Genomic DNA, 24,166 nt, shown 5'->3' with positions numbered 1-24,166 from the left:
TTTGCCAGGGAAGTTTGGCCACTATAGGATTTCATTCGCAGGCGCAGTGGGAAATGTCAACTTTAACGTAGACTGACTCTACTGGCAAAATATTAACATTTTATTTTACAGAATTCTACGATCCATACCACTATAGGAAGGCCTGGTGGAGGCTAACTAAAAATCAGGAGACTGCAAAACGTAGAAGCTTAAGATCTAGATTTTATTAATCCGTGTTGTAGAACAGGGTCATCATATGATATAACGATATGGTGTGTCTCGGCTCATTACAATCTTTGGTTTGTATCAGTTAATGGTCCTTTTTGCACGGAGGAGGTAAGCATATGATAATCTCCAAGCAGATCTATCGGTGGCAAAGACCGTATCCAAAGGGCTAAGGCAGTTTTATTGGCCACCTTTGGATACGGTCTTTGCCTCCGAAAGATCAGCTTGGAGATTGAGTATTTTATGCTATGTCCGTCCACTTCGCGTGGCTCTTAATTAAATTGCCAAATATGTAATTCTACACAACTTTGTACGACTGTTGAACATAAACTACGTACATGTACCATATGTAAGTCAGACGCTCAAGAGACAGCCTACGATTTATGTACTTTGGTTCCGAGTACCACACTTGTCGCTATCAGGGGTGTTTACATGTACATGTACTCAGTATTAAAACGAGTTTTACGGAATACACGTTAATTTTACGGAATTTATGCAATCTACTTCTAAGAAACATGCGAATTTTACGGTAGTTTTGGGTCACGTGACACGAGCGGGAAATTCAAGATGGTAGCCTTGAGACTTTCATTTTTTCCTACGTTATCTTGGCTTTAAAGACGTTAAGGGCTTATCCAACCCTGCTAAACACCCAAAAGCCCAACCTGCACTAATGTTGACATGTCGTTTAATTTAGACCAATTATCAGGGCCTATGGCGAGATAGAGAATTGATGTTACCCAGGCGCTGGTCCAACAAATTAGTAAGGATCGTATCATGTAAAAATCACATGCCGAATTCCTGAAAATTCGTAAGGATTCCGTAAAATTTGATGAATTCCTTGAAATTCGTATGAATTCTGTAAAAACTCGAATGAATCCCGTAAAATTCACATGTTTCTTAGTAGTGGATCGTATGAATTCCGCAAAATTCGTATACATGTGGTCCGTAAACCACGTATGGATCCTCAACCGTCCCTGGCCCTTGTAGCGACGGTGTCAGCGCGTCACAGATCCTTCAGGTCCCTGCACACACCGATGATGCTGCCGCGCCTCCTCGGCACGCAGGCGAGGCCGCTCCCGCAGGGGCAGCGGTGGAACCCGTGCGGCTGGTGCAGCGGGTACGGTAGGAAGTTGGAGGCGACGTGACAGAGCTGGGCCCTCCTTCCCGCCGGCTTGCACTCCGGGACCGGTGCGAAGATCAGGTTCCTAGGAGCACAGCACGCCCCCCTCCCCATCCCCGAGATGCACTGGTAGTCGTTGTGACAGAGCTGAAAGTACACCAGGATATTTTTCAAAAGGCTTACTCAAAAGAAATATCCAATCTAGATACACAGAAAAAGAAAATTATCTCACTTTAAAAAGTTTTCTCATGATATCTGAGAGTTCTTTTAATAAACTTGTACAACGAGTAATGTTTCAATAGACTTGTTTTATAACAAACTGTAATACTGTAAATATGTCTTCAATATTGTGTCTGTGCACATAACTGTAATAAACTTGAATTGATTTTGTAATCTTAATATTATAAACCAGAGGCTGCTGTACATTGTATACTGAATCAAATTGAATAAACCAGTCACACATGATTTTCTAGCTGGAGACCGCATCACAGTGACTGGCCTTCAGCACCAAGGACAGGGACAACCCACGGACAGCAGGTCAAAAATCAGTTCTAATTTGTATGCTACTAGGAATGGTACAGTTTTCAATCTTTTTATTAAAATCAACTCTCCTGTGGCCTCGTCCTTACATGTTTCTACACAATCTAAAAACTATGTGTCCTCCAAAAGATGGCAATGCATGTTCTTTGTTCCAACACGAATATCAGCATGTTTGTGATCGTCATATTAAAAACCAGGGCGCAATTCAGGCAGCCAGCGGTTAACTGCGAGACTGCCATATACTGTGTACTGAATCGAATTGAATGAACCAGTCACACATAATCTCCTAGCTGAAGACCGTATCACGGTGACTGGCGGTCAGCACCAAGGACAGGGACAACGACCGGACAGCAGTACAAAACATGAGTTCTGATTTGCGTGGTACGGGTAATGACAGAGTTTTCATTCTTTTTTAAAAACAAACTCTCCTGTCACATTGGCTTCATCTTTACATGTTTCTACACAATCTTAAACTATATGGCTTACCAAAGTTGCCAATGCTGCTTGTTCTATGTTCCATCATCAGCATGTTTGTGATCGTCATATTGAAAACCAGAGCGCAATTGCGAGGCTGTCATATACTGTGTACTGAATTGAATTGAATTGAATAAAACAGTCAGACATCATTTCCTAGCTGGAGGCCGTATCACAGTGACTGGCGGTCAGCACCAAGGACAGGGACAACGACTGGACACAGTACACAAAATCAGTTCTGATTTGTGTGCTTCGGGGAATGGTACAGTTTTCATTCTTTTCTAAACATCAACTCTCCCGTGGCCTCGTCCTTACATGTTTCTACACAATCTAAAAACTATATGTCCCCCGAAAGTTGCCAATGCTGCTTGTTCTTTGTTCCAACGCGAATATCAGCATGTTTGTGATCGTCATATTGAAAACCAGAACGCAATTCAGGCAACCGGCGGTTACTTGCGAGGCTGTCATATACTGTGTAATGAATCGAATTGAATGAACCAGTCACACATTATCTCCTAGCTGAAGACCGTATCACAGTGACTGGCCTTCAGCACCAAGGACAGGGAAAACGAACGGAGAGCAGCACAAAATATGAGTTCTGGTTTGTGTGGTACGGGGAATGGTAGAGTTTTCATTCTTTTCTAAAAATCAACTCTCCAGTAGCCTAGTCCTTATATCCTTTTCCTGCACAAATTAAGAAAACTGTGTGTCCAAATGTTATTTGTCCCGAAGTGAGTATATGCCTCTTCTAAGTATAGTCCATATTGCCATGCGCATGCGGCTGCATTTCTTTTGTCTGTTTTGATTACAGTTATGACAAGAGAGCAGAGTATTAGAATTCCCATGTGTACCTTTTGATGTTTTCCTCCAGCTTACTAAAGACTAAGATGGCTGTATGACATGTAATCCCCCGTGCTAAGAGGAATAGAAAATAAATGGACTCGCTCTTTAATGTAATGTCATGACTTCTACATTCTACTTCTGTAAACATACAGCCCGAAATCCCGCGAGATTAATTCTACGTCATGTCGAAACTCCTGAGAGGAAAGATTCGCCACTCCTAATGCCGTATAACTCTCACTGCGTATGTTTAAGGCTTTTCTTATAAGACCTGGCTGGAATACAAGATCTGTTTCTACAGTGTCACTGTTTGCCATGCTTTTAAAGTAAGTTTTGCCTGATCTCTGTGACTTCTGTACCGCATTTCTCTAATGATTTCCCGGAAAGTTGTGGGCGTGACGGGGGATTGCGCGGCGGTCAACAATTAGCAATAGTTCAAAACGTATGTGCGCAAGTTGCCATACATTGTACCAGTTACAATTGTCACGCAATAAATTTATTATTATTATCATTGTTATTGTCTTGGACGGATTGAAAACGGATGGTGATTACAGAAGGGGCCATCAAATGCAACGTGGAGTCTTTCTCTTCAGTCATGTGAAATTGGTCTACTTTAAAGCAGGAATGAATTGAAACTTAAAGCTCTGCAATAATGTAGCCTTTACGCGAAGTATGATGCCACCATAGAAATCTCGAGTGTTTGTATATGGTGAATAGGTAAGGGAGAGAGAAACGCGAACCGTAGACTTCAGATTCTGCATTCCGGATGTAATGCAGAGACTGCCATGAATTTAATGGCTCCCTTAGTCCTAGGTTTCTATGTTGTGGACGCTCTTTCAAAAAGCTACATTCAGACAAACGCCTACTCAGTCTTACTGTCTCCGAAGAGCCACAATAGAAGAACGATTTCCGCACATAAAAGGCCCACTGCGGCACACTGATACCTCGTTCTGTGTGAGGCATAGATAGCCGCTGAATACATCATTAGGCCTTGTTGAGTCGATTCAATGGATGACATTCTCGCGCGCAGCAATTGTCGTCCGTTTCCACACACACAAAAATTCGACCATACTATCAATCGTACGAAGCAGCTGCAATATTAGCAAATATATACCGCTAGTTGCAAAATTAAAAGAATATTTTGGAAAACAGATACTTATGTTGTAGAGTGCCAAATCAATTCCAGAGTCAAAGAAGAAGATGTGAAAGAACATAAAAGAAGAATCTATTGGTCGTTATACGTTGTGCTTTTAGTCACTTGTTTCACCTTCCTGACCACGTGCAATGGAGCCAACTTTTTTTGCCAAATAGGTAAACTTTGTTATCTATTTGCATGTTCGTTTTGGAGTTCCCAGTGACCACGTGCAATGGAGCCAACTTTTTTTGCCAAATAGGTAAACTTTGTTATCTATTTGCATGTTCGTTTTGGAGTACTCAGAGGATGTCATCCATATAATAGAATCAACATAGCCTTAGTTTCCAATTTGGGACCGACTATCCGGATATGCTTTATAGACAGGAAATGTCAGAAATAATGACTAGCTCCAGATAGTATGTTGTAAACTACGTATTTTCGGGACTTAGTCAAGTTGAATAGAGCCCAGGGGCGAGATTTACCGGTGGAGAACACACTTCCTGGCAGAGGTCTGTGGCAGGACGTGTTTGTGTTGCTGATGGTGCATTTAGTTACAGTATATAACGTTACCTAATATATTACATAACAAGTAAGCGAGCGGTCTGGATTAAAGGAATGCTTGAAGAAATGCTTGAAGGAATAGATAAATAGATAGATGGATAGATGGATGGATGGATGGATGGATGGATGGATAGATGGATGGATGGATGGATGGATGGTTGGATGGATGGATGGATGGATGGATGGATGGATGGATGGATGGATGGATGGATGGATGGATGGATGGATGGATAGATGGGTGGATGGATGGATGGATGGATGGATGAAAGGATGATTGGATGGATGGGTGGATGGATGGATGGATGGACCGATGGGTGGGTTTGGGTGGGTGGGTGGATGGATGGATGGATGGATGGATGGATGGATGGATGGATGGATGGATGGATGGATGGATGGATGGATGGACGGATGGGTGGGTTTGGGTGGGTGTGTGGGTGGATGGATGGATGGATGGATAAAATGGTTTCAAGTACATAGATCAAAAAATTATCTCCTGAACAAGAACGCGGCCACGATCGTCGTAAGATCGCAAACTGGTGGCATTCTCGGGATAGTTGTGCATGTGTCGTACAACATCTGGTTGTCTTGCTACCTAAAAGGCAGGCTTAGATGCTTTTCAATCAGACTGGTTCTTTCACAGACTGTTTGAAAATGCTACGACATCAAAATCGTACGACGACCTACGACGAATGTGACTGCACCGATAAGCTATATGTTGAATAAGGCTATGATAAGGTTTTGCGATGCATTCCCAAAAATTAGCTGAAATTTGGCACCATGTTAAAGTCCTCCCGCGCCACCTGGTGGAGCATATGGCGGCGCCCATCTCCGCCAACCATGGGCCTAGCACGGATCCATGCAAGTTTTGAACAGTAAGTACTAGCTAAACGTACTTATCGATCGATGAAAGGGGTGCTTCGCGACGGATCAAGTCCGTAGAATTTGTGCCAGTCTCTACAGCAAGGGGCTAGTCCTAGCTATGTGTGTGTTTAATTTCCATACCCTTTCCCAAATGCTAAGCGAAGAAATCAGTATGTACCATTTTTTTAAAAGTCTTTGGTATGACCCGTCATGAAATCGATCTCACGACCTCCCGTGTGCAAGGCGAACACTCTACCCACTAGGCCATTGCACCATTAGGCCATTTCATACACGTTCTGCACAAATCTAGATATGTAGGCATCTCAATTTCGCCTAAGTAGCACTGTACCGCCATCTTAAATTGAGAAACCACAGACCACCCGATCTAGTGCTTTATTCAGGGAGGGGCAAAAATTTAAACATAGACACTTCTTCCTGTCAAGTGAATAGAAGAAATATTTCCTCCCATGAACTCATGTGGATATGACGCCGAGCCGACGGTCCCGTCTTTCAGCATGGAGAACCATGGGCCTAGCACGGATCCATAAGTTTTGAACAGAAAGTACAAGCTAAACGTACTTGTCGATCGATGAAAGGGGCGATTCGGGACGGCTCAAGTCCGTCAGTGTTACGTGCAACTTGCAGGTACCATCTCTGCAAATAGAACCGGTGCGTCACGCCCCGAGGCAGTTGCCGTTACTGACATTAGCACAGACACAGACACGTTTAACGTAAGACCACTCTCCCTTCTTTCTAAAATATATATATCGATCACAGCGTCTGACGCAATTACGCGAGCTCGTTTACAACACACTTAAATGAGGGTCTTAGTTGCATACAACTTACAAGCTATCAAAATGTGAAGGCACGGAATAGCAAGAAAACAAGGAATCTTGACTGATGCGCAGTGCAGAGGTGAAGCGGATCCGCATAAAAGAACTTTCAACTCAGACAAAACTGAATCATTTCAGCCTACAGATGTGTCTTATGTGCCATTCTCGTTTCCAAAGGACTGTAAAGCCATAGCCGATGCTGTAGGATTGATACGAATATCCAACTGAAATAAAGCCATTCGGTATCCATTTGAGTACTGAGGCTGTTGTAGTACCTTTTAACGTGCTCGAGGCATATTCTTGACCACAGGACATCCATTTTACGTCCCTTCCAAAAGACGAATGCACGTGCAGCTCAGACCGAGGTGTCCGTCTCCTGATTCTAACAGGGGTCTCCTTAAATGTAGTTACCAAATAATTGAAACGAGGAGCTCAACTCTGATGCTGCTACCGAATGCAATTGAGCTACAGGGATTAGAATTTTTCATGCAATCTTGATCGACAGAGGCCATATATTTGATAGCAATTTTTTTTTCAATTTTCAAAGATGGACAAAAATCAACACTTACCGTAGTTCGTCTTCCGTGCACCACTGACATGTGCTCCGTTACAACCAGGGACAAAAGCACGAGGGCCGCTACAACCATGTTCGCCCGCATGGTCTTCAATGTCGTGGTGGTTACACCGTCTTCACTTAGGCAGAGTTCGGACGCGGTCTGAGCCCAGTTTTCCCAGGTGGTAAAATAAAGGTCGTGGACTGTCAGTGACGCCGACTTACGCCCACATCCTTGCATATTTTTTTTTTCTCTCGTATCCGCAACATGAAGACGTCATGGCGGTCCAGTGTATTGTTGTCAGGAATACACCCGGGTTCTAAGAATATGCTGATTAAGATAGGCTATAGCTAATTGCATCCATTGTGTCACACTTGGGTTCTTGGGTATTCTTGGGTATTACGCATGTGCATAAAACACGACAAACCCGATTCGCCGAACACGCCATAAAAGTGGATCACACAAGAGATTGCGATGTGACAAAAATTACCTCTTAAGTCATGTTCACTTGTTACCAATCATGTCATGATATCGTTTGTAAGATGGAGATTCTGCGTGCATCACAGCTGATTGTCATCGATTATGTCTCGTTTTGTTGAAGTCACGAACTGGTTGACAATTATGTTATAATTGTTGTATATCTCTCTCCCCCTCTCTCTCTCTAATCTCTCTCCCTCCCTCCCTCTCTCTCTCTCTCTAGATCTCCTTCTCTCTCTCTCTCTCTCTCTCTCTCTCTCTCTCTCTCTCTCTCTCTCTCTCTCTCTCTCTCTCTCTCTCTCTCTCTCTCTCTCTCTCTCTCTCTCTCTCTCCCTCTCCATCCCCCCTGTCTCTTTTCGCCTTTGATAAAGATTCAGGAGTAGGAATGTAAGTGACGCCACCTAACGCCCAGATCCCAACATACTCCTACTCTCATATTCGCCACACAAAATCGTCATCACTGTTTTATAAATCATTTTCAGTAGTCCGGCCGGATTCCAAGAATTGTCTTATGTGCAGATGGCCTACTGCATCCCTTATGTCACACTTCCGGACCGTATTGAGGTAATACGCATGTGCATGAAACATGACGAATCCTATTCACCGAACACGCCAACTAAAATCAGACATACACGAGATTGGAATGTGGTTGATAAGTCCTTCGTCACTTTTTTCTGATATTGATTGCAAAAGTATATCGTTTATCAGATTTCTTAACGAAAGTATCAAGTATCAACATGTGTACAATATTTGAGTAATAACTAATGAAATGCTGATTATCAACGACAATCTTTTCTTTTTCACAGGCTAAGAAGGTTTAGCTGTATCTGGTTACCTTCGCCATGGAGGCTATTTTTTCAGGCCTGTGTGTCTGTGTGTGTGTCTGTCTGTCTGTCTGTGAACAGCGTAGATCGAGAAGTCGCTGATATTCGGTATGTTGGTAGGTGTTGGAAAAATGAAGAAATGATTTGATCATTGGCCCCCTATCGGCTCTCTAGATCTATTGCGTCGGTGCCCGTAGGGGGTGTAGCCAGACCCCGAAGGACTGCATGCCGGATACGGGGGTAACTATTCGTTCTTGTCACCATTAGCTTACGGAGCCTATTTGTACCGGGTCCCGGGTCGATTTTAACCCCGAGTTGGAAAAAAACGGGGGCCTTGTCTGACCCAAAAATAGCCCAGTAGCCGCAGGGTGTCCCTTGAGGTCATTTAGTAGTAACGCCAGACCGTAACATAACCAAATCATGATTGGGACCCCACACACACGAAACTTCAAACTGCTCGCTAGGACATGCTCAATTTTTTTTTCAAAGACTATCCCATCTGTGGTAGGTAATCACATGATCCTGAAAAATGACAATTTTCAGGGCCTGCCAGAGTTCGCACATTATAAGTCAGGGCTGGTCGTTTTTGTGATAGAGTTTCATGTACTTATCATACTAAAATAATTGTACAAAAATATATGCTTATGGCACCTCCTTTTCTTTTATTATCTCCATAAAAAATTTTTTTCATGGGGATATTGTTTTGCATGGAGTTTGCGTGTGTGTTATCCTGTGTGTATGTTTGTGTCACCGGACGCTTAAAATCAGCATTACTAAAGAACGTGCGGATGGATTGTAATGATATTTAGTATGTGGGTAGGTGCTGGGAGGAGAAAAGTCAAGGTCAATTTTGGCCTCCCTGGTATGTGTCACTGGAACTGCAATGGCGTATTTGTAAAAATATTTGAAGGAGAATAACTGAAGAAAGGAACGACAGATTTTCATGTTATTTGGTACGCAGGTGGTTTGTACAGAGATGTACAAACTGAAGTGGTAATTATGCAAATTTGGACTGAATTTGCAAAAGTAATGAGGAGTATCTACTTCTCTATTGTGGGTATGGGCTTTGAGGTCGCAACTGTTGGATCCATTGGTCACTTTTCTAGGTCAAGTATTCCCCAGGTCCAAACAGCTGGTGGTCAAACAACAAATGGGTACACTACCAAACCTGTGTACTTATTTCTATTATGTGAATACCCTCTGGCACAAAAAAAAACAACCAGCAGCAACGACAAATAACTAAGGCAAATAAAACACAGCATATATAAAAACAAATTTCATGGAGATTTTGGGTCTTCGGATTCTTGTTTGTAGAATGTTGTGAACTGAGAGGCTTTTTGTATACATTTTTTTGATAGTCATTCTCTAAGCAGATCCCATGGGACAGTAACCATGGGCGGAAACGATATGCACCGTAGGTAGCAAATGGATATTGTTTCGGCCCATTTATACTGTCCCGATACCATAGGATTTGCTTGGAGATTATGCTTTTTTATCGACCACTGAAACTGCTAATGAAGACAACGCAAACTTCTAAGAGAGGGCACGCGCGACAAAACGTGGAATATTGCAACCTACCAAGGGACAGTAATTGCGTTCTGTAAGAAAATGAGTCAAAATTGTTCGGGCAAGAGGACTTTAAAGTCTGACGACAAAATGCTGAATATTGCATGTTATGCTCCCACTCAGGTTGGGTAAACGTGCCACATTCTTTCGTGCAAATCACAACATACTCGGGCCTGACAGAGTTGGCAAATAAGTCTAGCTCAATCCGACATCACCGTACGTACTACAGCTTCGGCTTTTGCAGGATTGAAGGCATTTGTTGGTTTTTAGTCTAGAGTCGGGACGATATTAGATCAGTCGTTCTAGTGGTGGAGTATCGGGAAGCAAATTACGTAGGCAAGAGGCTGATCTTATCATATTTAGGAGTTCATTATTTGAAGATCTGCTGCTTCTACTATGGCTGTAAAGTGGATGGTGAGGCTCTATCTAGTGTTAGTCGCACGTTTGGTAGTGCCGTGTGTAGAGGCTGGGGACTGGCAACACTGTCAGAAGGTCTCACCGGCGAGATGTAGTGTCGGTAAAAGTCGCAGAAGCGAACCAAAGTCTGGGTACAGGTATGACGTTGGCGTGTATAGGTCCAGGTGGAATGAAGACTTGTATTCTCCATATAGTTACCGAGGGCCCTTTGATAACATCGACTTCTATCCAAACTACATGTCCTGCTACAACTGTACGGGTAACAGAAGTGTATCAGGTAGCTCTGTTACGGGTGAAGTCCAGCGTGTCACTTTGAGTCCCTCTCAACAGGACCTCACTATGCTTGTCATGGCCGATCACAACGTGGGCACATTGAATACAGGTGACACCACCGCTCTCTCAAAGATACCCTCTGGTGCGGACTGTAGCGTATGGCTCGTAAACTGTAACATAACGACCATAGAGGTAGGCGCGTTTGCTAAGCTTCCACAGGTGAAGACCCTGGTCATCTGGCGAAGCAACCTTCAGACCCTGAGAAGCGGCACATTTAAGGGGATGGAGGGACTCAAGAAAATGGTTCTGCTAGAAAACAACTTGACCTGTCTGGAGGTAAGATTACAGCATGCATGTATTGTGTAAAAGATAGACCGAGTTTCATTACTTTGTGTTTAAAGTTTACATTAAGATTATCTATATTCAAGTAACTGCATTTCTTATGAATAGTCTTTGGTATCGTGCGTAGTCCAGTGGTTAGCGGTCTTGTCTAGGCTCCTCTGGAACTAGAAACCCCGGGCTAGATCCCGGCTGTGTCGCTCACCCGGCATGCACGCAGCTGGAAAGAGTCGCAGTCCTTAGGACGGGACGTTAAGCCATGATCCACTGTTCATTGTGCTTGTCGAAAAGAGCTAGGGGAATTTCCCCGGTACAATGAACCTCAGTAAATACTGTACATAGCGTATGTCTTCTCTGTCACGACCAGTGGAAGATTAGCTCATCTGTTTATTGAGTTCATTTTAGCTAAACAGGTTCAAAATCACTTTCACTTTTATCTACAACCATACTGATAGGTTAAGGATATTTTGTATTAAAATCATTCTAAAATTCATCATAACTGACTGAAGTCATATCTTGCTGGCTAGGCATGAACGTATTTCTTAATTCAACTTTTTTTTCAAAATCATTATCAGAAATGGCCCCAAAACACCACTTTAACAATATCTTTAGGTTGATGCCTTCGACGGCCTGCCGCTGCTGCGGTTCCTCCATCTCGTCGACAACCAGATCCTGACGATGGCACCCGACATGCTGCGTGGACTACAGCTGGAATGGCTGGACGTAAGTGCAAATTCTATCCGGTACATGGCGCCTGGGGTACTGCAGGAAACGCGGTATGTGCGAAATATCTATATCGTTAAGAACAAGCTCCAGTCAGTCAGCGTAGACATGTTTGCTGAGCTTGTAAGCATGCAGGTCTTGCACTTGGAGTTCAATGAAATCTCCTGGATAGCGGATGGCGCGTTCCACTCAAACAAGAAACTGAGTCTTTTCAATTTGGAGGGCAACAAGCTTACTTTTCTGTCAACGCTTTGGTTCAAACCGCCGGTACATCGTGTCGTAATGAATCCGAAAGGGAATGCTATAGCCGCTGTGCATGTGGGGGGGGGGAGTTGTGGTGGGATGTTCTGTTGACGAACAGTCCCCTGCGCTGTACGTGTGCGAATATTGGGTTGTATGAACATCTGTGGAGGCGTTGGAAATCTTCGGGGCCTCATCCCCGGTTTTCTGAGATGTCCCTACCGACAGGGTGTCCCGCCTCGTCCCTGATGGAAAGTCCCCCTTTACGGGTTAACGTTAGCGCCCTGCCCTGTCCGGTACCGTTTGTGGAGATTGAACACGTAGAAGAAAACCACGAGTCCCAGGAATACAAAGCCTTTGGTAACGTGTACTGGGAGGACCTGCCCAAAGTGTCCTGGACCTTTGCAAATGGGTCAGAACACTCAATGTACATAACGTACAAACCAAACACAACGACACGCGCCAGTCTGACAGTTGGCAACCTAACTGTTAGAGTGGGGACCTACCTTAGGGCTGAGGGGTGGATGAAATGTAAGGGCTCGGAAAATAGCTTGGGAGAAAGTCAGGGATCCAGGACACAAGGAAAATGTTCTAACTACATGGGGAAGTCCAGCTTCACCCTTTGGCTTAGCACCGCTGGAAACTTTACTCTCTTGAATTTCAGCTGTTCAGCTGTCTCAGAGACCGGTTCGTATACTGCCTACTTTGACGGGAGGAAGGGCTACCACATCTCACAACCTCTCACCACACCACAGTTACTGATCACACAACCCACAAGTCACATTATACCAACAACGATCCACATACAACCAACAGCATTCACACAGCCACTGCACACAACCCGGTCCTCGGTTGTATGGGTTCAGGACAGGAACTACGTTTCCGAGTCTGTATGGCCGATTGTGATAGCATCTTTAGCGGCGGTGTTGATGGTTCTCACGAGGGTAGTATGGGAGTATACCATCGGGGTCAAATGGGTAGCAAGGCGAAATGCTCGCGAACAGGCCCCGGCGGCCAGAGAAGGCGTGGCACGCGTGCCTTCTGGGTCGAGCGAGATAGTTCCTTATGCCGTAGCCTACGCAGGTGGAAATAGCAGTGACAGTTCTGACAGTGGCAGCTCAGATGAAGAGATCACCCCGTATGCCATAACGTTTGATATCGAAGACGAAGAGATCACACCGTACGCTGAGGGTCACCTCCGCGATCACGACAGTTTGTGCGAGTCAGACGCTTCTGATGACTCTTCAGAAATCGCTCCTTACGGGGTGAGCAAGCTCTGTGACAAGTATGTCAATGGTGACCGTGCAGAAACCCGAGATAGCACGCCCGGTGCGTACAGAAACGCGTCTGGGGCGTATGGAAGCGACAATGCGTCTAGTGAGGGCCCCGTTTCCAAAATGTATTCGAAAGATGAACCAAAAGAAACGATCCTAGATGATTCCGAGGCGGCAAGGGTCACTGATCAGCAAAGTCCTCCCCCTCTGCCAAACTCCGACCACCCCGTTTCTAAAATGTACGGAAAAGATGAACCAAAAGAAACCGTCATTTCAAATTATTCCGAGTCGCCAAGGGTCATTGCTGATCAGAGAAGCCCTACCCCTATACCAAACTCCGACCGCAGCGAAGCTAGTTGCTCAGCGGCCTCTTCTCTAGCAGAAGCCGTCGCGGATGGCACTCAAGCGGCTACCCCGAAAAAGACCGAGACACCCGAAGCGTCCGTTCAGGACTACCCAGAAAGCGAGCAAAGGGCCGCGGGTAACGGGGTTGAACGAAGCAAGTCTGTTTCGGACGAAACGGTCTCTGCGGCCGAATAGTCGCAGTCCCTATTTTTGTACGTCAGTCTAGTGCGTAAATTCGTAGCCATGTCTGCCTGCTAGACTAAGGAGGGACTCTTGATAACTGATATTGCGCCAGCAGTAATTCTTGAATTGAGTACTCCATGTTGTAGCGATTGTAGCAGTTTCACATAATGGAGTATGTTGTTGCAATGGTAGTACATGCACATGCAATAGTCTTTCCTTCATACAGTATTTAACGTTATAGTACTGGTAATGCTATAGTAGTTTTTACCTCGTGTAGTATTCTTAGCTTTTCCTCATCTAGCATCTATCAAGTCAATGCCAATGGTTGTAAGTCGCCATTATTTGTTACCTCCATGAAAAATGGATCCTCTTTTTTTCCTGTCTGTGTGTGCATGTGTATGTGTGCCTGTGTGTGTGTGTGTGTGTGTGCGTGTGCGTGTGTGTGTGTGTGTGCGTGTGCGTGTGCTTGTGTGTGTATGTGTGCCTGTGTGTGTGTGTGTGTATGTGTGTGTGTGTTGTCCGTCTATTGGTCTGTCTGTCGACCTATGCCTGTACCTTTATTTAGGTAAAGGTGCGATCTGTACATCCAATGTTCCTGTCCCTGTAAAACTATATGGGTACAAGTCCGCACCTAAACATCTGGTGTACCTGAACACCAGTCGGCACAATTCATCTTACACTTGATATAGGTACATTGCGTTTCCAAGAGGAAAGGTTTGACAATTTACCACTAAAAACAGGTCCGGAACTGTACCTACATCACTGTACCTGAAAACGTTTCGGTTACACAATCCTGTGTCCCTAGGATGAAAATCGCCCCTACATCCTTCTGAAATTGTCGCCTTTTTTAAGATAAAGAAACAACTTCTTGCTTCAAAATTCCATGTCAGGATTCTTTTCAGGCAATCTAAAAGATCAAAAAAGAACAAGCGTACATTTGGTAATGTTTACAAATCAGCTACTGAAAAATGGGGGCAATTTGTTTTTTTCCCTTCAATTGGATTTTTGGTAGCAATGAAACCGTCGCGTTGATTATGTTTAGCCGGTGAGTAAAGCATAGCTCTTACTATTGCTTCAGTAGCGAAATGGATTTACAAATTACAGCGGTTCATTTCTTCCTCCGTCAGTTCTTTGTAACGCTCTTTGGGGATCTTTTAAAAGCTGCCAGGTTTTTTTAGCCAAGTAGATCCCTAGGATGAAAATCACCCCTACATTCTCCTGAAACTGTCGCCTTTTTTAAAATAAAGAAACAACTTCTTGCTTCAAAACTCCATTTCAGGATTCTTTTCTAGCAATCTAGAGGAGCAAAAAGAACACAATCTAATATGTACACGCGTACATTTGGTAATGTTTACAAATCAGCTAGTGAAAAATGGGGGCAATTTGTTTTTTCCCTTCAGTTGGATTTTTGGTAGCAATGAAGCCGTCGCCTTGATTATGTTTAGGCGGCGGGTAAAGCATAGCTCTTACTATTGCTTCAGTAGCGAAATGGACTTACAAATTACAGCGGTTCATTTCTTCCTCCGTCAGTTTGTAACGCTCTTTGGGGATCTTTTAAAAGCTGCCAGTTTTTTTAGCCAAGTAGATCCGTAGGATGAAAATCGCCCCTACATCCTCCTGAAACTGTCGCTTTTTTTAAAGATAAAGAAACAACTTCTTGCTTCAAAATTCCATTTCAGGATTCTTTTCTAGCAATCTAAAAGATCAAAAAAGAACACAATCTAATATGTACACGCGTACATTTGGTAATGTTTACAAATCAGCTACTGAAAAATGGGGGCAATTTGTTTTTTCCCTTCAGTTGGAATTTTGGTATCAATGAAACCGTAGCGTTGATTATGTTTATGCGGCGTGTAAAGCATAGCTCTTACTATTGGATTTACAAATTACAGTGGTTCATTTCTTCCTCCGTCAGTTCTTTGTAACGCTCTTTGGGGATCTTTCAAAAGCTGCCAGTTTTTATAGCCAAGTAGAAATCAAAAATATTTGACCCCTGACCTCCCTCACGAAACCCGCAAAACACTCGGCGGCGCTAACTCCCCTAATTTCTGGGCTTCGAGCGCTACACGCACGCAAAACTGTTTTCTTCTGGGGAATACCCTATTCCGGTTATAGCCAGGCCCAGCACACAAGGCATGTTTCTGTATCCCTGATAAAACCGGGACTGGTAGCTTGAGGGCTAAGAAAATATGTAAGGGTCCAAAGCTATTGTACAGGATCTATCCGATATGTACCAAGTCATGCATTAACATCAATATAAGCTCACAATTAACAGCAATAAACGAAGTTTTGTCATTTCAAATTACACAACTTTCAGGATTGTCGATGAAAAATTGAAAATGCTCCGAGCAGATCCACCGATATTTATTGTAGGAAAGGCTTTCACAATCAAACATACGAGTACAATGAAATGTGACTTACTTAATAATGTGCTTTCTTAAAGTACATGTCTTGCCCACACACACAAAATAATAAAGTATTAAAATTCATAGGTTTCGAATATTCATTGACAAACAAAATGCCAAAAAAAACACTAGAAATGTATCATTTGCAAACAAATCCATAATGCTTACCTTCACACGGTCTAGCCTCACAAACTACTGCTCATACTCAAATGCGTTCATATATATGGTGACAACTGACAAGTCCCTCCAACTTGCTACATCATGTAATCAAACACCACAGGGTCTGCTACTTTTACCAGTAACCATGGTGACAGCCGTCTTGTCCAGGTCACTGACCCTTTGTATTTGTTAGGAAACAAAAGAGGAAAAAGAAGAAACTGACCTAAAAAATATGTTAACATTAAATGGGGGGTTTTGTAACAAGAACTGTTTCTGTACTTCAGAAATCAATAAAAGAAATGAGGGGATGTCGGGAAAATTTTTTGCTTAGTCTTATAACTCAACAAGACTTTGACGACCCCATACCTTCGCGAAGAAATATCATTAGTAACTATGGAAATCACTTAATTTGTATGGTAAATTACTTAAAACGCTCACTTTTACAGAAGTTACAACTTACAAGTGTCACAAGATGAAATCTTCATAATTTAGCAATGACATAGTGCAGCCCTTGTTGATTAGATTCGTGAATAAGTCTGTTACTATAGCATAATCTATATGAATTTATTATCCCCTGTTTCAAATTTTCGTATGTTGCAAATATCAAAGTTCTATCCTTCGGGAAGCTATTGTAGTATTTCTTCAGTAATGATAAAAATGTCGAAATTCACACTTAATGCCAAATATCATGCCAATTCATCCATGCTATAGCTTCTTGAGTTATGCTGTTCAACCACAAAACTATACAAACATATTGTCATATATTAATACATGTCAAACAAACGCTACTATTCTTGCGGTCCTTCAGTTTCAATATGAGATACTCGAAGATGTATAGATGTTTAAAGTGACTTCTGTAATATAAGGATAATGTATATTTCAAAGAAGCCGATGTGTACAATGAGTAAGAAACAGATTTTATTCTAACCAAAATTAAGCACAATGTCTGTTAAGGAAATATAGATATGTGACCTGATTTTTTTTAATGTTAGCTTTGTCCCTTTATTCATGACTACCTCAGTTCCAACAATTGTCATCTTATCATCACTATTGTCTTTAACATTTGATGATATTTGGATATCCATTCTCTACCATGTCTATGTATGACAGATATGGATCACTGCCTCTTGATATGTTTCTGTCACTACTATAACGTTACTTACACAAGGCATGATAAACATGTATGCATCGTTAACCTTGGAATGTTATGTCAATTAGCAAGAAGAGGCGTAAAGAAAATGTCCGAAATCTTTGAACCGTCGTTTCTGTTTCACTGTTGTGATCCAGATGAGAGTGGAAACAAAACTTTTATCACATTGAGACAGATGGATCTAAAAGGCTCTGTTTAAGGAAAATGCTTCGGTCATTTCAAGGAAGATGGTACAATATTGTAGTCTAAAGAAATCGCGCTCCTTGCGGCCTTCCCGGTTATTGCACCCACTGTGAAGCTGAAGAATGTAGTCTGAACAAATGGCGCTCCTAGCGGCCGTCCCAGTCATGGCACCCACTGTGAAGCGATTCCGTTTAGCAGTGTGTTAATTTGTGTTTACAAGGACAGGGACTTGAAGGCTCTAGATATTGATACGGAGCACTGGGAGGACCTTGCAAGGGACCGTTCCAGGTGGAGATGCACACTGTCCAGACAGCTCAAATCAGGAGAAGCCATGGCCAGACTGATGCACAGCGCAGAAGAAAAGCGGATCCGCAGAAAAGAGCTTCGTAACAGAACTGAACCAGCTTACAGATGTGATTTTTGTGGCAGAGACTGCCATTCTTGTATAGGGCTGTTTAGCCATAGTCGATGCTGTAGGGCTGTTGTGAATTGGGATTTTACCATGGTCAATACTGACCGACGGAGGCCATATATATATATATATCATGTGTATGTTTTGTATGATAATCATGTCATTCTTCTATGTATGGACAATACTGTTTGTAGAAAAAACAATGTCTTTGCACTGATCGATCTAAACTTTGCATAGCTGGTACAATGTTGACGTAAATCCTGTCAAAGATCAACATGCTCTAGTTTTAGTACCAGCTTATCTGTAAGTGCATTACAGTACTGGAAGTAGAGCGAGGCCGACGGAAGTATCTCATTGAAAAATTGCGCTATCAGAGAAGTAGGTGGAATGTTTTTATTGTTTGTTTTCTTGGGTCTTGAATATAATTGTGAACGTACATCACCCGTGTCATCATTTGTTTCGTTTGTAACTGTTGAATGGCTAGGAAGAGAATGATAGCCCCTTCCCATATTGATACAATCACATCAGACGTATGACAATACATACATCATGAATAATAACACCACGATTTCAACGAAAAAATACTGCAAATATATGATAAAATATTAACTTAACAGTGCGAAAAAAACTTGTGCACCACACATAGAAGTCATTATCAAGCAAACAAACTATGCATTCTACTATTGCTCCGCCATGTGGCGCTCGTACACTGAGTGGTGGTTGTCAGCATACACGCCTTGGTGAATGGGCGTGTACGGTTAAACAGTTCATAAAATCACTGGTATTTCGTTTGGTCTTCGTAATCCGATACCTCTATCTATATAGAGGACTTAAGAATACTTAATTCATTCAAATATGCTTGTTAAGCGTCTATATCTTTCTTATTTCTAAGCTAACTTACATCTAATCTCAGGCTGATGGAGGAAAAATCAAACAACATCCTTCCTAGCCGACAAAGACAACTTCCAGTTTTGTGTAAACAGCTTTATTACACAGGGCTCGAAATACTGGGTGCATGTGCACCTGTGTGCACCCAAAATTGGAGCAGTGCACCTAACTTTTGACTGTGGGTGCACCATTGCATCTAGATATTTTTGTAGGCTACAGGGTAAGGGCACTATTGCACACCGAGCATACAGAATATTCTTTAAATGTAAGTATCAGAAATAGCAATATAACCTTTTGTTGTACTTTATTTGATGTATCACTTGTTTGAAATTTCAAGGTTAGCTATAGAATTACAGACTGAAGTTCTTAAGAGAGTTAAACTTTGTAATTATGTTTTGCTGACATTCAACTTTAGTCTATGTGGTGCACCCAAAATTCTTTCTGTGCACCTAATTTTTTTGGTTGGGTGCACCACTTTCCAAAAATGAATTTCGAGCCCTGTTACAGTAATGTGTGCTACTTACGAGCCATTTGGCTGTCGGTCATTCCGCATTTGGGGATGTTGATAATTGACACCCCCAGAACAAAAACACCTCTGAGAACTTCTGTGTCGTTAAAGAACATCTGTATCACTAAACTCCACACAAAGATAAATGATATTTAGAAAGGAAATAATAACGAAAGGTCGTACAGGTACGACCGACTAACATAACAATATTCCAAGTTAGCTAGAAATTCCATCTGTGTTGACATATATACAATTTATATGATAACATTCCTTTGATATCGAATCTGGCCTTTTTTACACAGTTCTAGCACCACCAGTGGGTGTCCCAGGGGATATATACTATATTATTGAACAAATCATAATCATTTTCTTCTCTCTGGCTGTTCCATACAGGTGTAATACTTTAGCTTTGTAAAATGAACAATGTGTCACGAAATACCCGCAAACATGGCCAAGCCAAGGGGAAAAAGCCCGGTCGCGAGAAAATGACGTCATGGCTAAGAGCGCATTCAGACTGTGCCTGTTGCCTAATAGACCGTTCACATAGCCCGTCTTAACTCCGTCAAAACGTAGAAATGCAAAATAAAAACAAAAAAATGCAGACATTTGGCAGAGATACAGTCTCTCTCTCATCGGCGTGGCGGCCTTGAAAAGGTGATCCCTGCGGGGGTACACCTGTTTCGTCATGCCATCCATTTTATGGAGAAGTTCAATAAATAAATAAATTGGTCGAACCGATAATTGCCATGCTGTCGAATACTAGTATGTCGAACTGTTGATTGCGATGGGCAGTCAGGATTGGTTTATAGACCGATCCCGAAGCCCCGCCTCTGTTCTATTTCGAACATCTTCTCAAAAAACAGCTCTTGACGGTCAGAAATGGCCGCGCCGCTAAGCTGTCGAAAACGCCGACTGACTTTGGCTTAGCTTATAATTATGCCTACTCTGGTTTACACGTGCCATCTCTGTCCTACTAGCGCTGTTTTTGACGGAGGTGTTCGAAATAGAACAGAGGGTTCTATATGTTCGATACTGTGCCCTCTGTTCGAAATAGAACAGAGGGTTCTATATGTTCGACGGGATCGGTCTATTGTGAAGCCCTTCCGAAGCGGGTGTCCGGTACCCAGTTGGGGCCACCAGGGATCGGGGGAGAAGGCTTCCCGCCCAGCTTCACTTGGCGCCACCAGTTCAGGATGGCTATGCGTCGAAGTCTGCAATTTAAAGAAATATTATCTAATTTATTTATACTACATGACCAAAATACATAAGTAAACAGGACAACGTGGCGGCGAACTTAAGTTGTACAACTTATATTCGCCATTTATACAACACGAAAAATTAAGTTACAAGACAATCAAATAAATAAACAAGTTACACATGAAAGGAATGAATGAATTAATAAATGAATAGATTAATACATGGTTATTAGGCGTAATTCCGAGATCCCCACCCAACGGAAAAAGAACACGAAATATCTGTAAATCATTTGTTGCCAGCATAACGTTTTGGGTAGTTAACATGATTTCGTGGTTAAGAGGAGAAAAATTCAGGAGATCCACGCAGAATTTAGAGTTGTTTAGAGAAATGTCTATATGCATGGTGTCTGAAGTAGGAAAGCCCTGACCCACAAATATGGCAATATTGGTCTGTGCATTTTATTACTTCTCCGCCATGTGGCGCTCGTATACTTCTAGCCTGAATTCAATCAAGCCTCCTGTGACCGCTCGCCGCCCTGTAACCGCCTCGCAACCCAAGAGCTTGATGGCTAAGGCCGCTAACTCAAGGAAATCCTCCTGTCTAAATATGGATAATTTATGCAGCCGTCATCAGACCACAGAGCTGCCTGCCCAGGCCAGACTCTAGTTGCTAAGGATCTATTGCTGTTGCTATCCAGTGATTGACAGTTGCAGATGTCTGATCTGCAGGTGGTAGGAAGAGAGTTTCACAGGCCGTTTCTCTGTACTTTGAACATTTTTCGTCAGTCAAGTCTTTTCTGGTTGGATTTTCAAACTTGGTTTTTGATGTGGGAGAAACTGACATTGTCTGCCTCTAAAAGAACAGATAAACTAAGGAGGTTTAAAATCCTTTTTAACCGGCATGGATACATTTCATTTCTCACCCTGCCAATATCTGGATCTCATTTCCCATCCCTTCCTCCCTGTCTGCATGTGGTGCCTGGTGTGACAGCTAACAGACAGGATAACTAGGTGGTTTCTATGGCAATGGGAGCCTAGCTGAAATCCTGATTGGTGTTACTATTTTTGATAACAGTTCTCCTGGCTTAGAGCTAGTTGAGCACAAACTCGGCGGGGAGGGGAGAGAAACCCCCGGACAGCTGGAGTTTGCGTTATACAGACTAGTATACTTCTGAGTGGTGGCTGTCAGCAATGCAGCATACATATTGGATGGAGTCTACAGAAAGTGCAAAATGGAACAACATGGAACAAAATGGAAAGAAAAGGACCAAAATGAAACGAAATTGTAACTACAGAACGTGCGAAATGGAACGAAATGGAACGAAATATATAGCAAACTGAAATGAAATTGATGATAATGTTGGGAAACGGTACAGTGGATCATGGAAGGCTTGAGATACAGAAGTGGGTGGTAAATGAATATAACATGATTTATTTCTAAAAGTTTACCCAGAAGAGCCTACTGCAAACAAACTACTCGCCAATACGGATGCAAATTACAACTACTATGACTCAATTAAAAAGCCTTTATACACATCATTAAGATATACTTTATCTTATATGCAGGTGTTTCTTGTACTTACCTAGAGCCTCTGGCGTCTCCCGACAAAGCCCTGTTTCGGATCTTGGTCCTCCGGCCTGGCCGTCTGCCGGACCGACCGGCGAGACACTTCCGCGGCAGGATTCGCCAGGGAAGGCTAGCGCACACGTAGTGCAGGCCGCTCGGCTTTGGAAGACAAAATCCATTTGATATTGCGGTCAGTAATTTTAGCGGTTGGTGAAAGGGAGTGGTTGGCGGCATTCAATCTTAACGGTGAGAACACACATCACTGGCTCTAATGTTAGTAATGAAGTATTTGCGATAATGAAATCTTAGCGATTGAAGTACAGTATACGCTCAATGACCAATCCCAAGGCCGCGAGGAACTTCACGCGTGAATTTCCTCAGAAATGTAAGCATGCTCACGGTTTGAATTGCGCATGCGCGAGATTGAAAGTGAAGGTCCATTACCTGTAAACAGTTATCAATATTGTCTAGACTATGCTTGATACCATGTCCAGACGTGTCTTTTTTATGTGTCAGGAGCTAGCGGCCTAATCTCCAAGCAGATCTACACGGGGCGCGAAAATCGTATATGCTAGCCAGAGAAGGTCCAGTCAGCCAGAAAAGCTCCAGCCAGCCCTTATCTGGCTGACTGGACCTTCTCTCGCTAGCATATACGATTTTCGCGCCCCGTGTAGATCTGCTTGGAGATTACTAGCGGCCTTCAACTTATAAAAAGATCATTCACATTACATCAGTCTTTGCATGCGCAGTTCAAACAATGAACTAGCTTATAACTGGTACAAACAGTGGATGTTGGCAAAACATTTACAAAGGAACCTTTCGTGTCCGACATGTTGTGAATAAGATTAAGTTGAACTTACCTGTAAGCGACGTTTCTGCTTAACGTCCGTCTCTATCATTGTACCCATCGTATCTAGACTTGGAGTCGTGACTTCGAATTCATCAGCCGGCCTCGTCAACTCTCGTCGACGTCTCGGGCCATCTTGTTCGTCACGTGCTGTCTCATCAGATCTCACGAGACCACGGGTCATCCCCGAGAGATTTGCGGCTATACTCAAAAACACGAGTAGCTTGAAACTTGCGAGAGACATACCTGAAAAGTAGAAGAAAACTTCTAATTTGTTTTTAGTCAATAAGAAAAACATATCCAAGAGCGCCTACGTCCACCTTCACGTTGATGCAGCTTATGCTTTCTTCTGTAGGGTTTACATGTTAACAATATATCTATGAGTTTCATTAGCTTTTCCGTAGACGGATGCGTGACCTTCCCACCGACAACAAGGCTGGATTTCACTGTCGAGTGTGACCAGCTTTCACACCCTTTCACTGCAACTACTTACATTTACCTCGGATCTGTGTTCTTCAAGTATAGCACTAGGAGGAAAAGTGGACGATAATGGGTAACACTAGCACAATTCTTCACCACCTCAGTATAAATATATGTTCGCACGGCGTAAAACAGGCGGAGAAAATTTACAGACCATGCATTTTTCTTTTTAGAAGGGCTGATATTTCTTCCCATGGGTTAAACATTTGTCTCTGACAGCGCGGTTTTAAGATAATTGTAATTTTTGAATGTGAATTGGAAGATAATTGGTAACGTTACGTTACGTTAGCACTTTCGTACCCCTGGATACTAAAGACTGTCTGCCCTGGGCTCAAGACCTTCCCCTTTTCTGAAGGATGTAAGATTAAAAGTGCATCTGTGCCAACTCCCACGCACAGCGACAACAAAAAGCCTTGTTTTGAACCTACGATTGGTTTTTAATTGGCACCTGCCGGCACTAACATTTTACTTTGCGTCAAATTACCAGCAGATTTTCCTTTTAGAGTGTCACTTAGCGTCCGGGTGGGCCCAGTGCTAATATGAAAACGAAATCATTTGTACATTGCTCCTGGCAAGATGATCCATAAC

The 24,166-nt window shown here is 42.8% G+C and overlaps 1 protein-coding gene across 1 annotated transcript; it reads right to left on the bottom strand.

Annotated features, from left to right (window-relative positions):
• Nucleotides 1-1,182: 1,182 nt before the first annotated feature.
• On the bottom strand, nt 1,183-7,406 carry LOC136426777 (uncharacterized). Its single transcript, XM_066415503.1, has 2 exons — nt 7,138-7,406; nt 1,183-1,471 (listed from the first exon to the last, which is right to left on the bottom strand). The coding sequence occupies exons 1-2, from the start codon at nt 7,360-7,362 to the stop codon at nt 1,208-1,210; spliced, it is 489 nt and encodes a 162-aa protein (XP_066271600.1). The 5' UTR covers nt 7,363-7,406; the 3' UTR covers nt 1,183-1,207.
• Between the last annotated feature and the right edge of the window lie 16,760 nt (nt 7,407-24,166).

Source organism: Branchiostoma lanceolatum, chromosome 2 (assembly GCF_035083965.1).
Source record: "Branchiostoma lanceolatum isolate klBraLanc5 chromosome 2, klBraLanc5.hap2, whole genome shotgun sequence".
NCBI classification, from domain to species: Eukaryota; Metazoa; Chordata; class Leptocardii; order Amphioxiformes; family Branchiostomatidae; genus Branchiostoma; species Branchiostoma lanceolatum.
The sequence above is the reverse complement of the archived record's forward strand: the minus strand, read 5'-3'. Positions and strand labels throughout refer to the sequence as shown.

What these genes read in the sequence shown, in the direction of transcription:
- LOC136426777 (XM_066415503.1), bottom strand. Translation starts at nt 7,362, where the DNA reads ATGCAAGGATGTGGGCGTAAGTCGGCGTCACTGACAGTCCACGACCTT. An exon ending in TGCACGGAAGACGAACTACG is followed by an intron (nt 1,472 to 7,137) that starts GTAAGTGTTGAT and finishes GTGTACTTTCAG; the next exon opens with CTCTGTCACAACGACTACCA.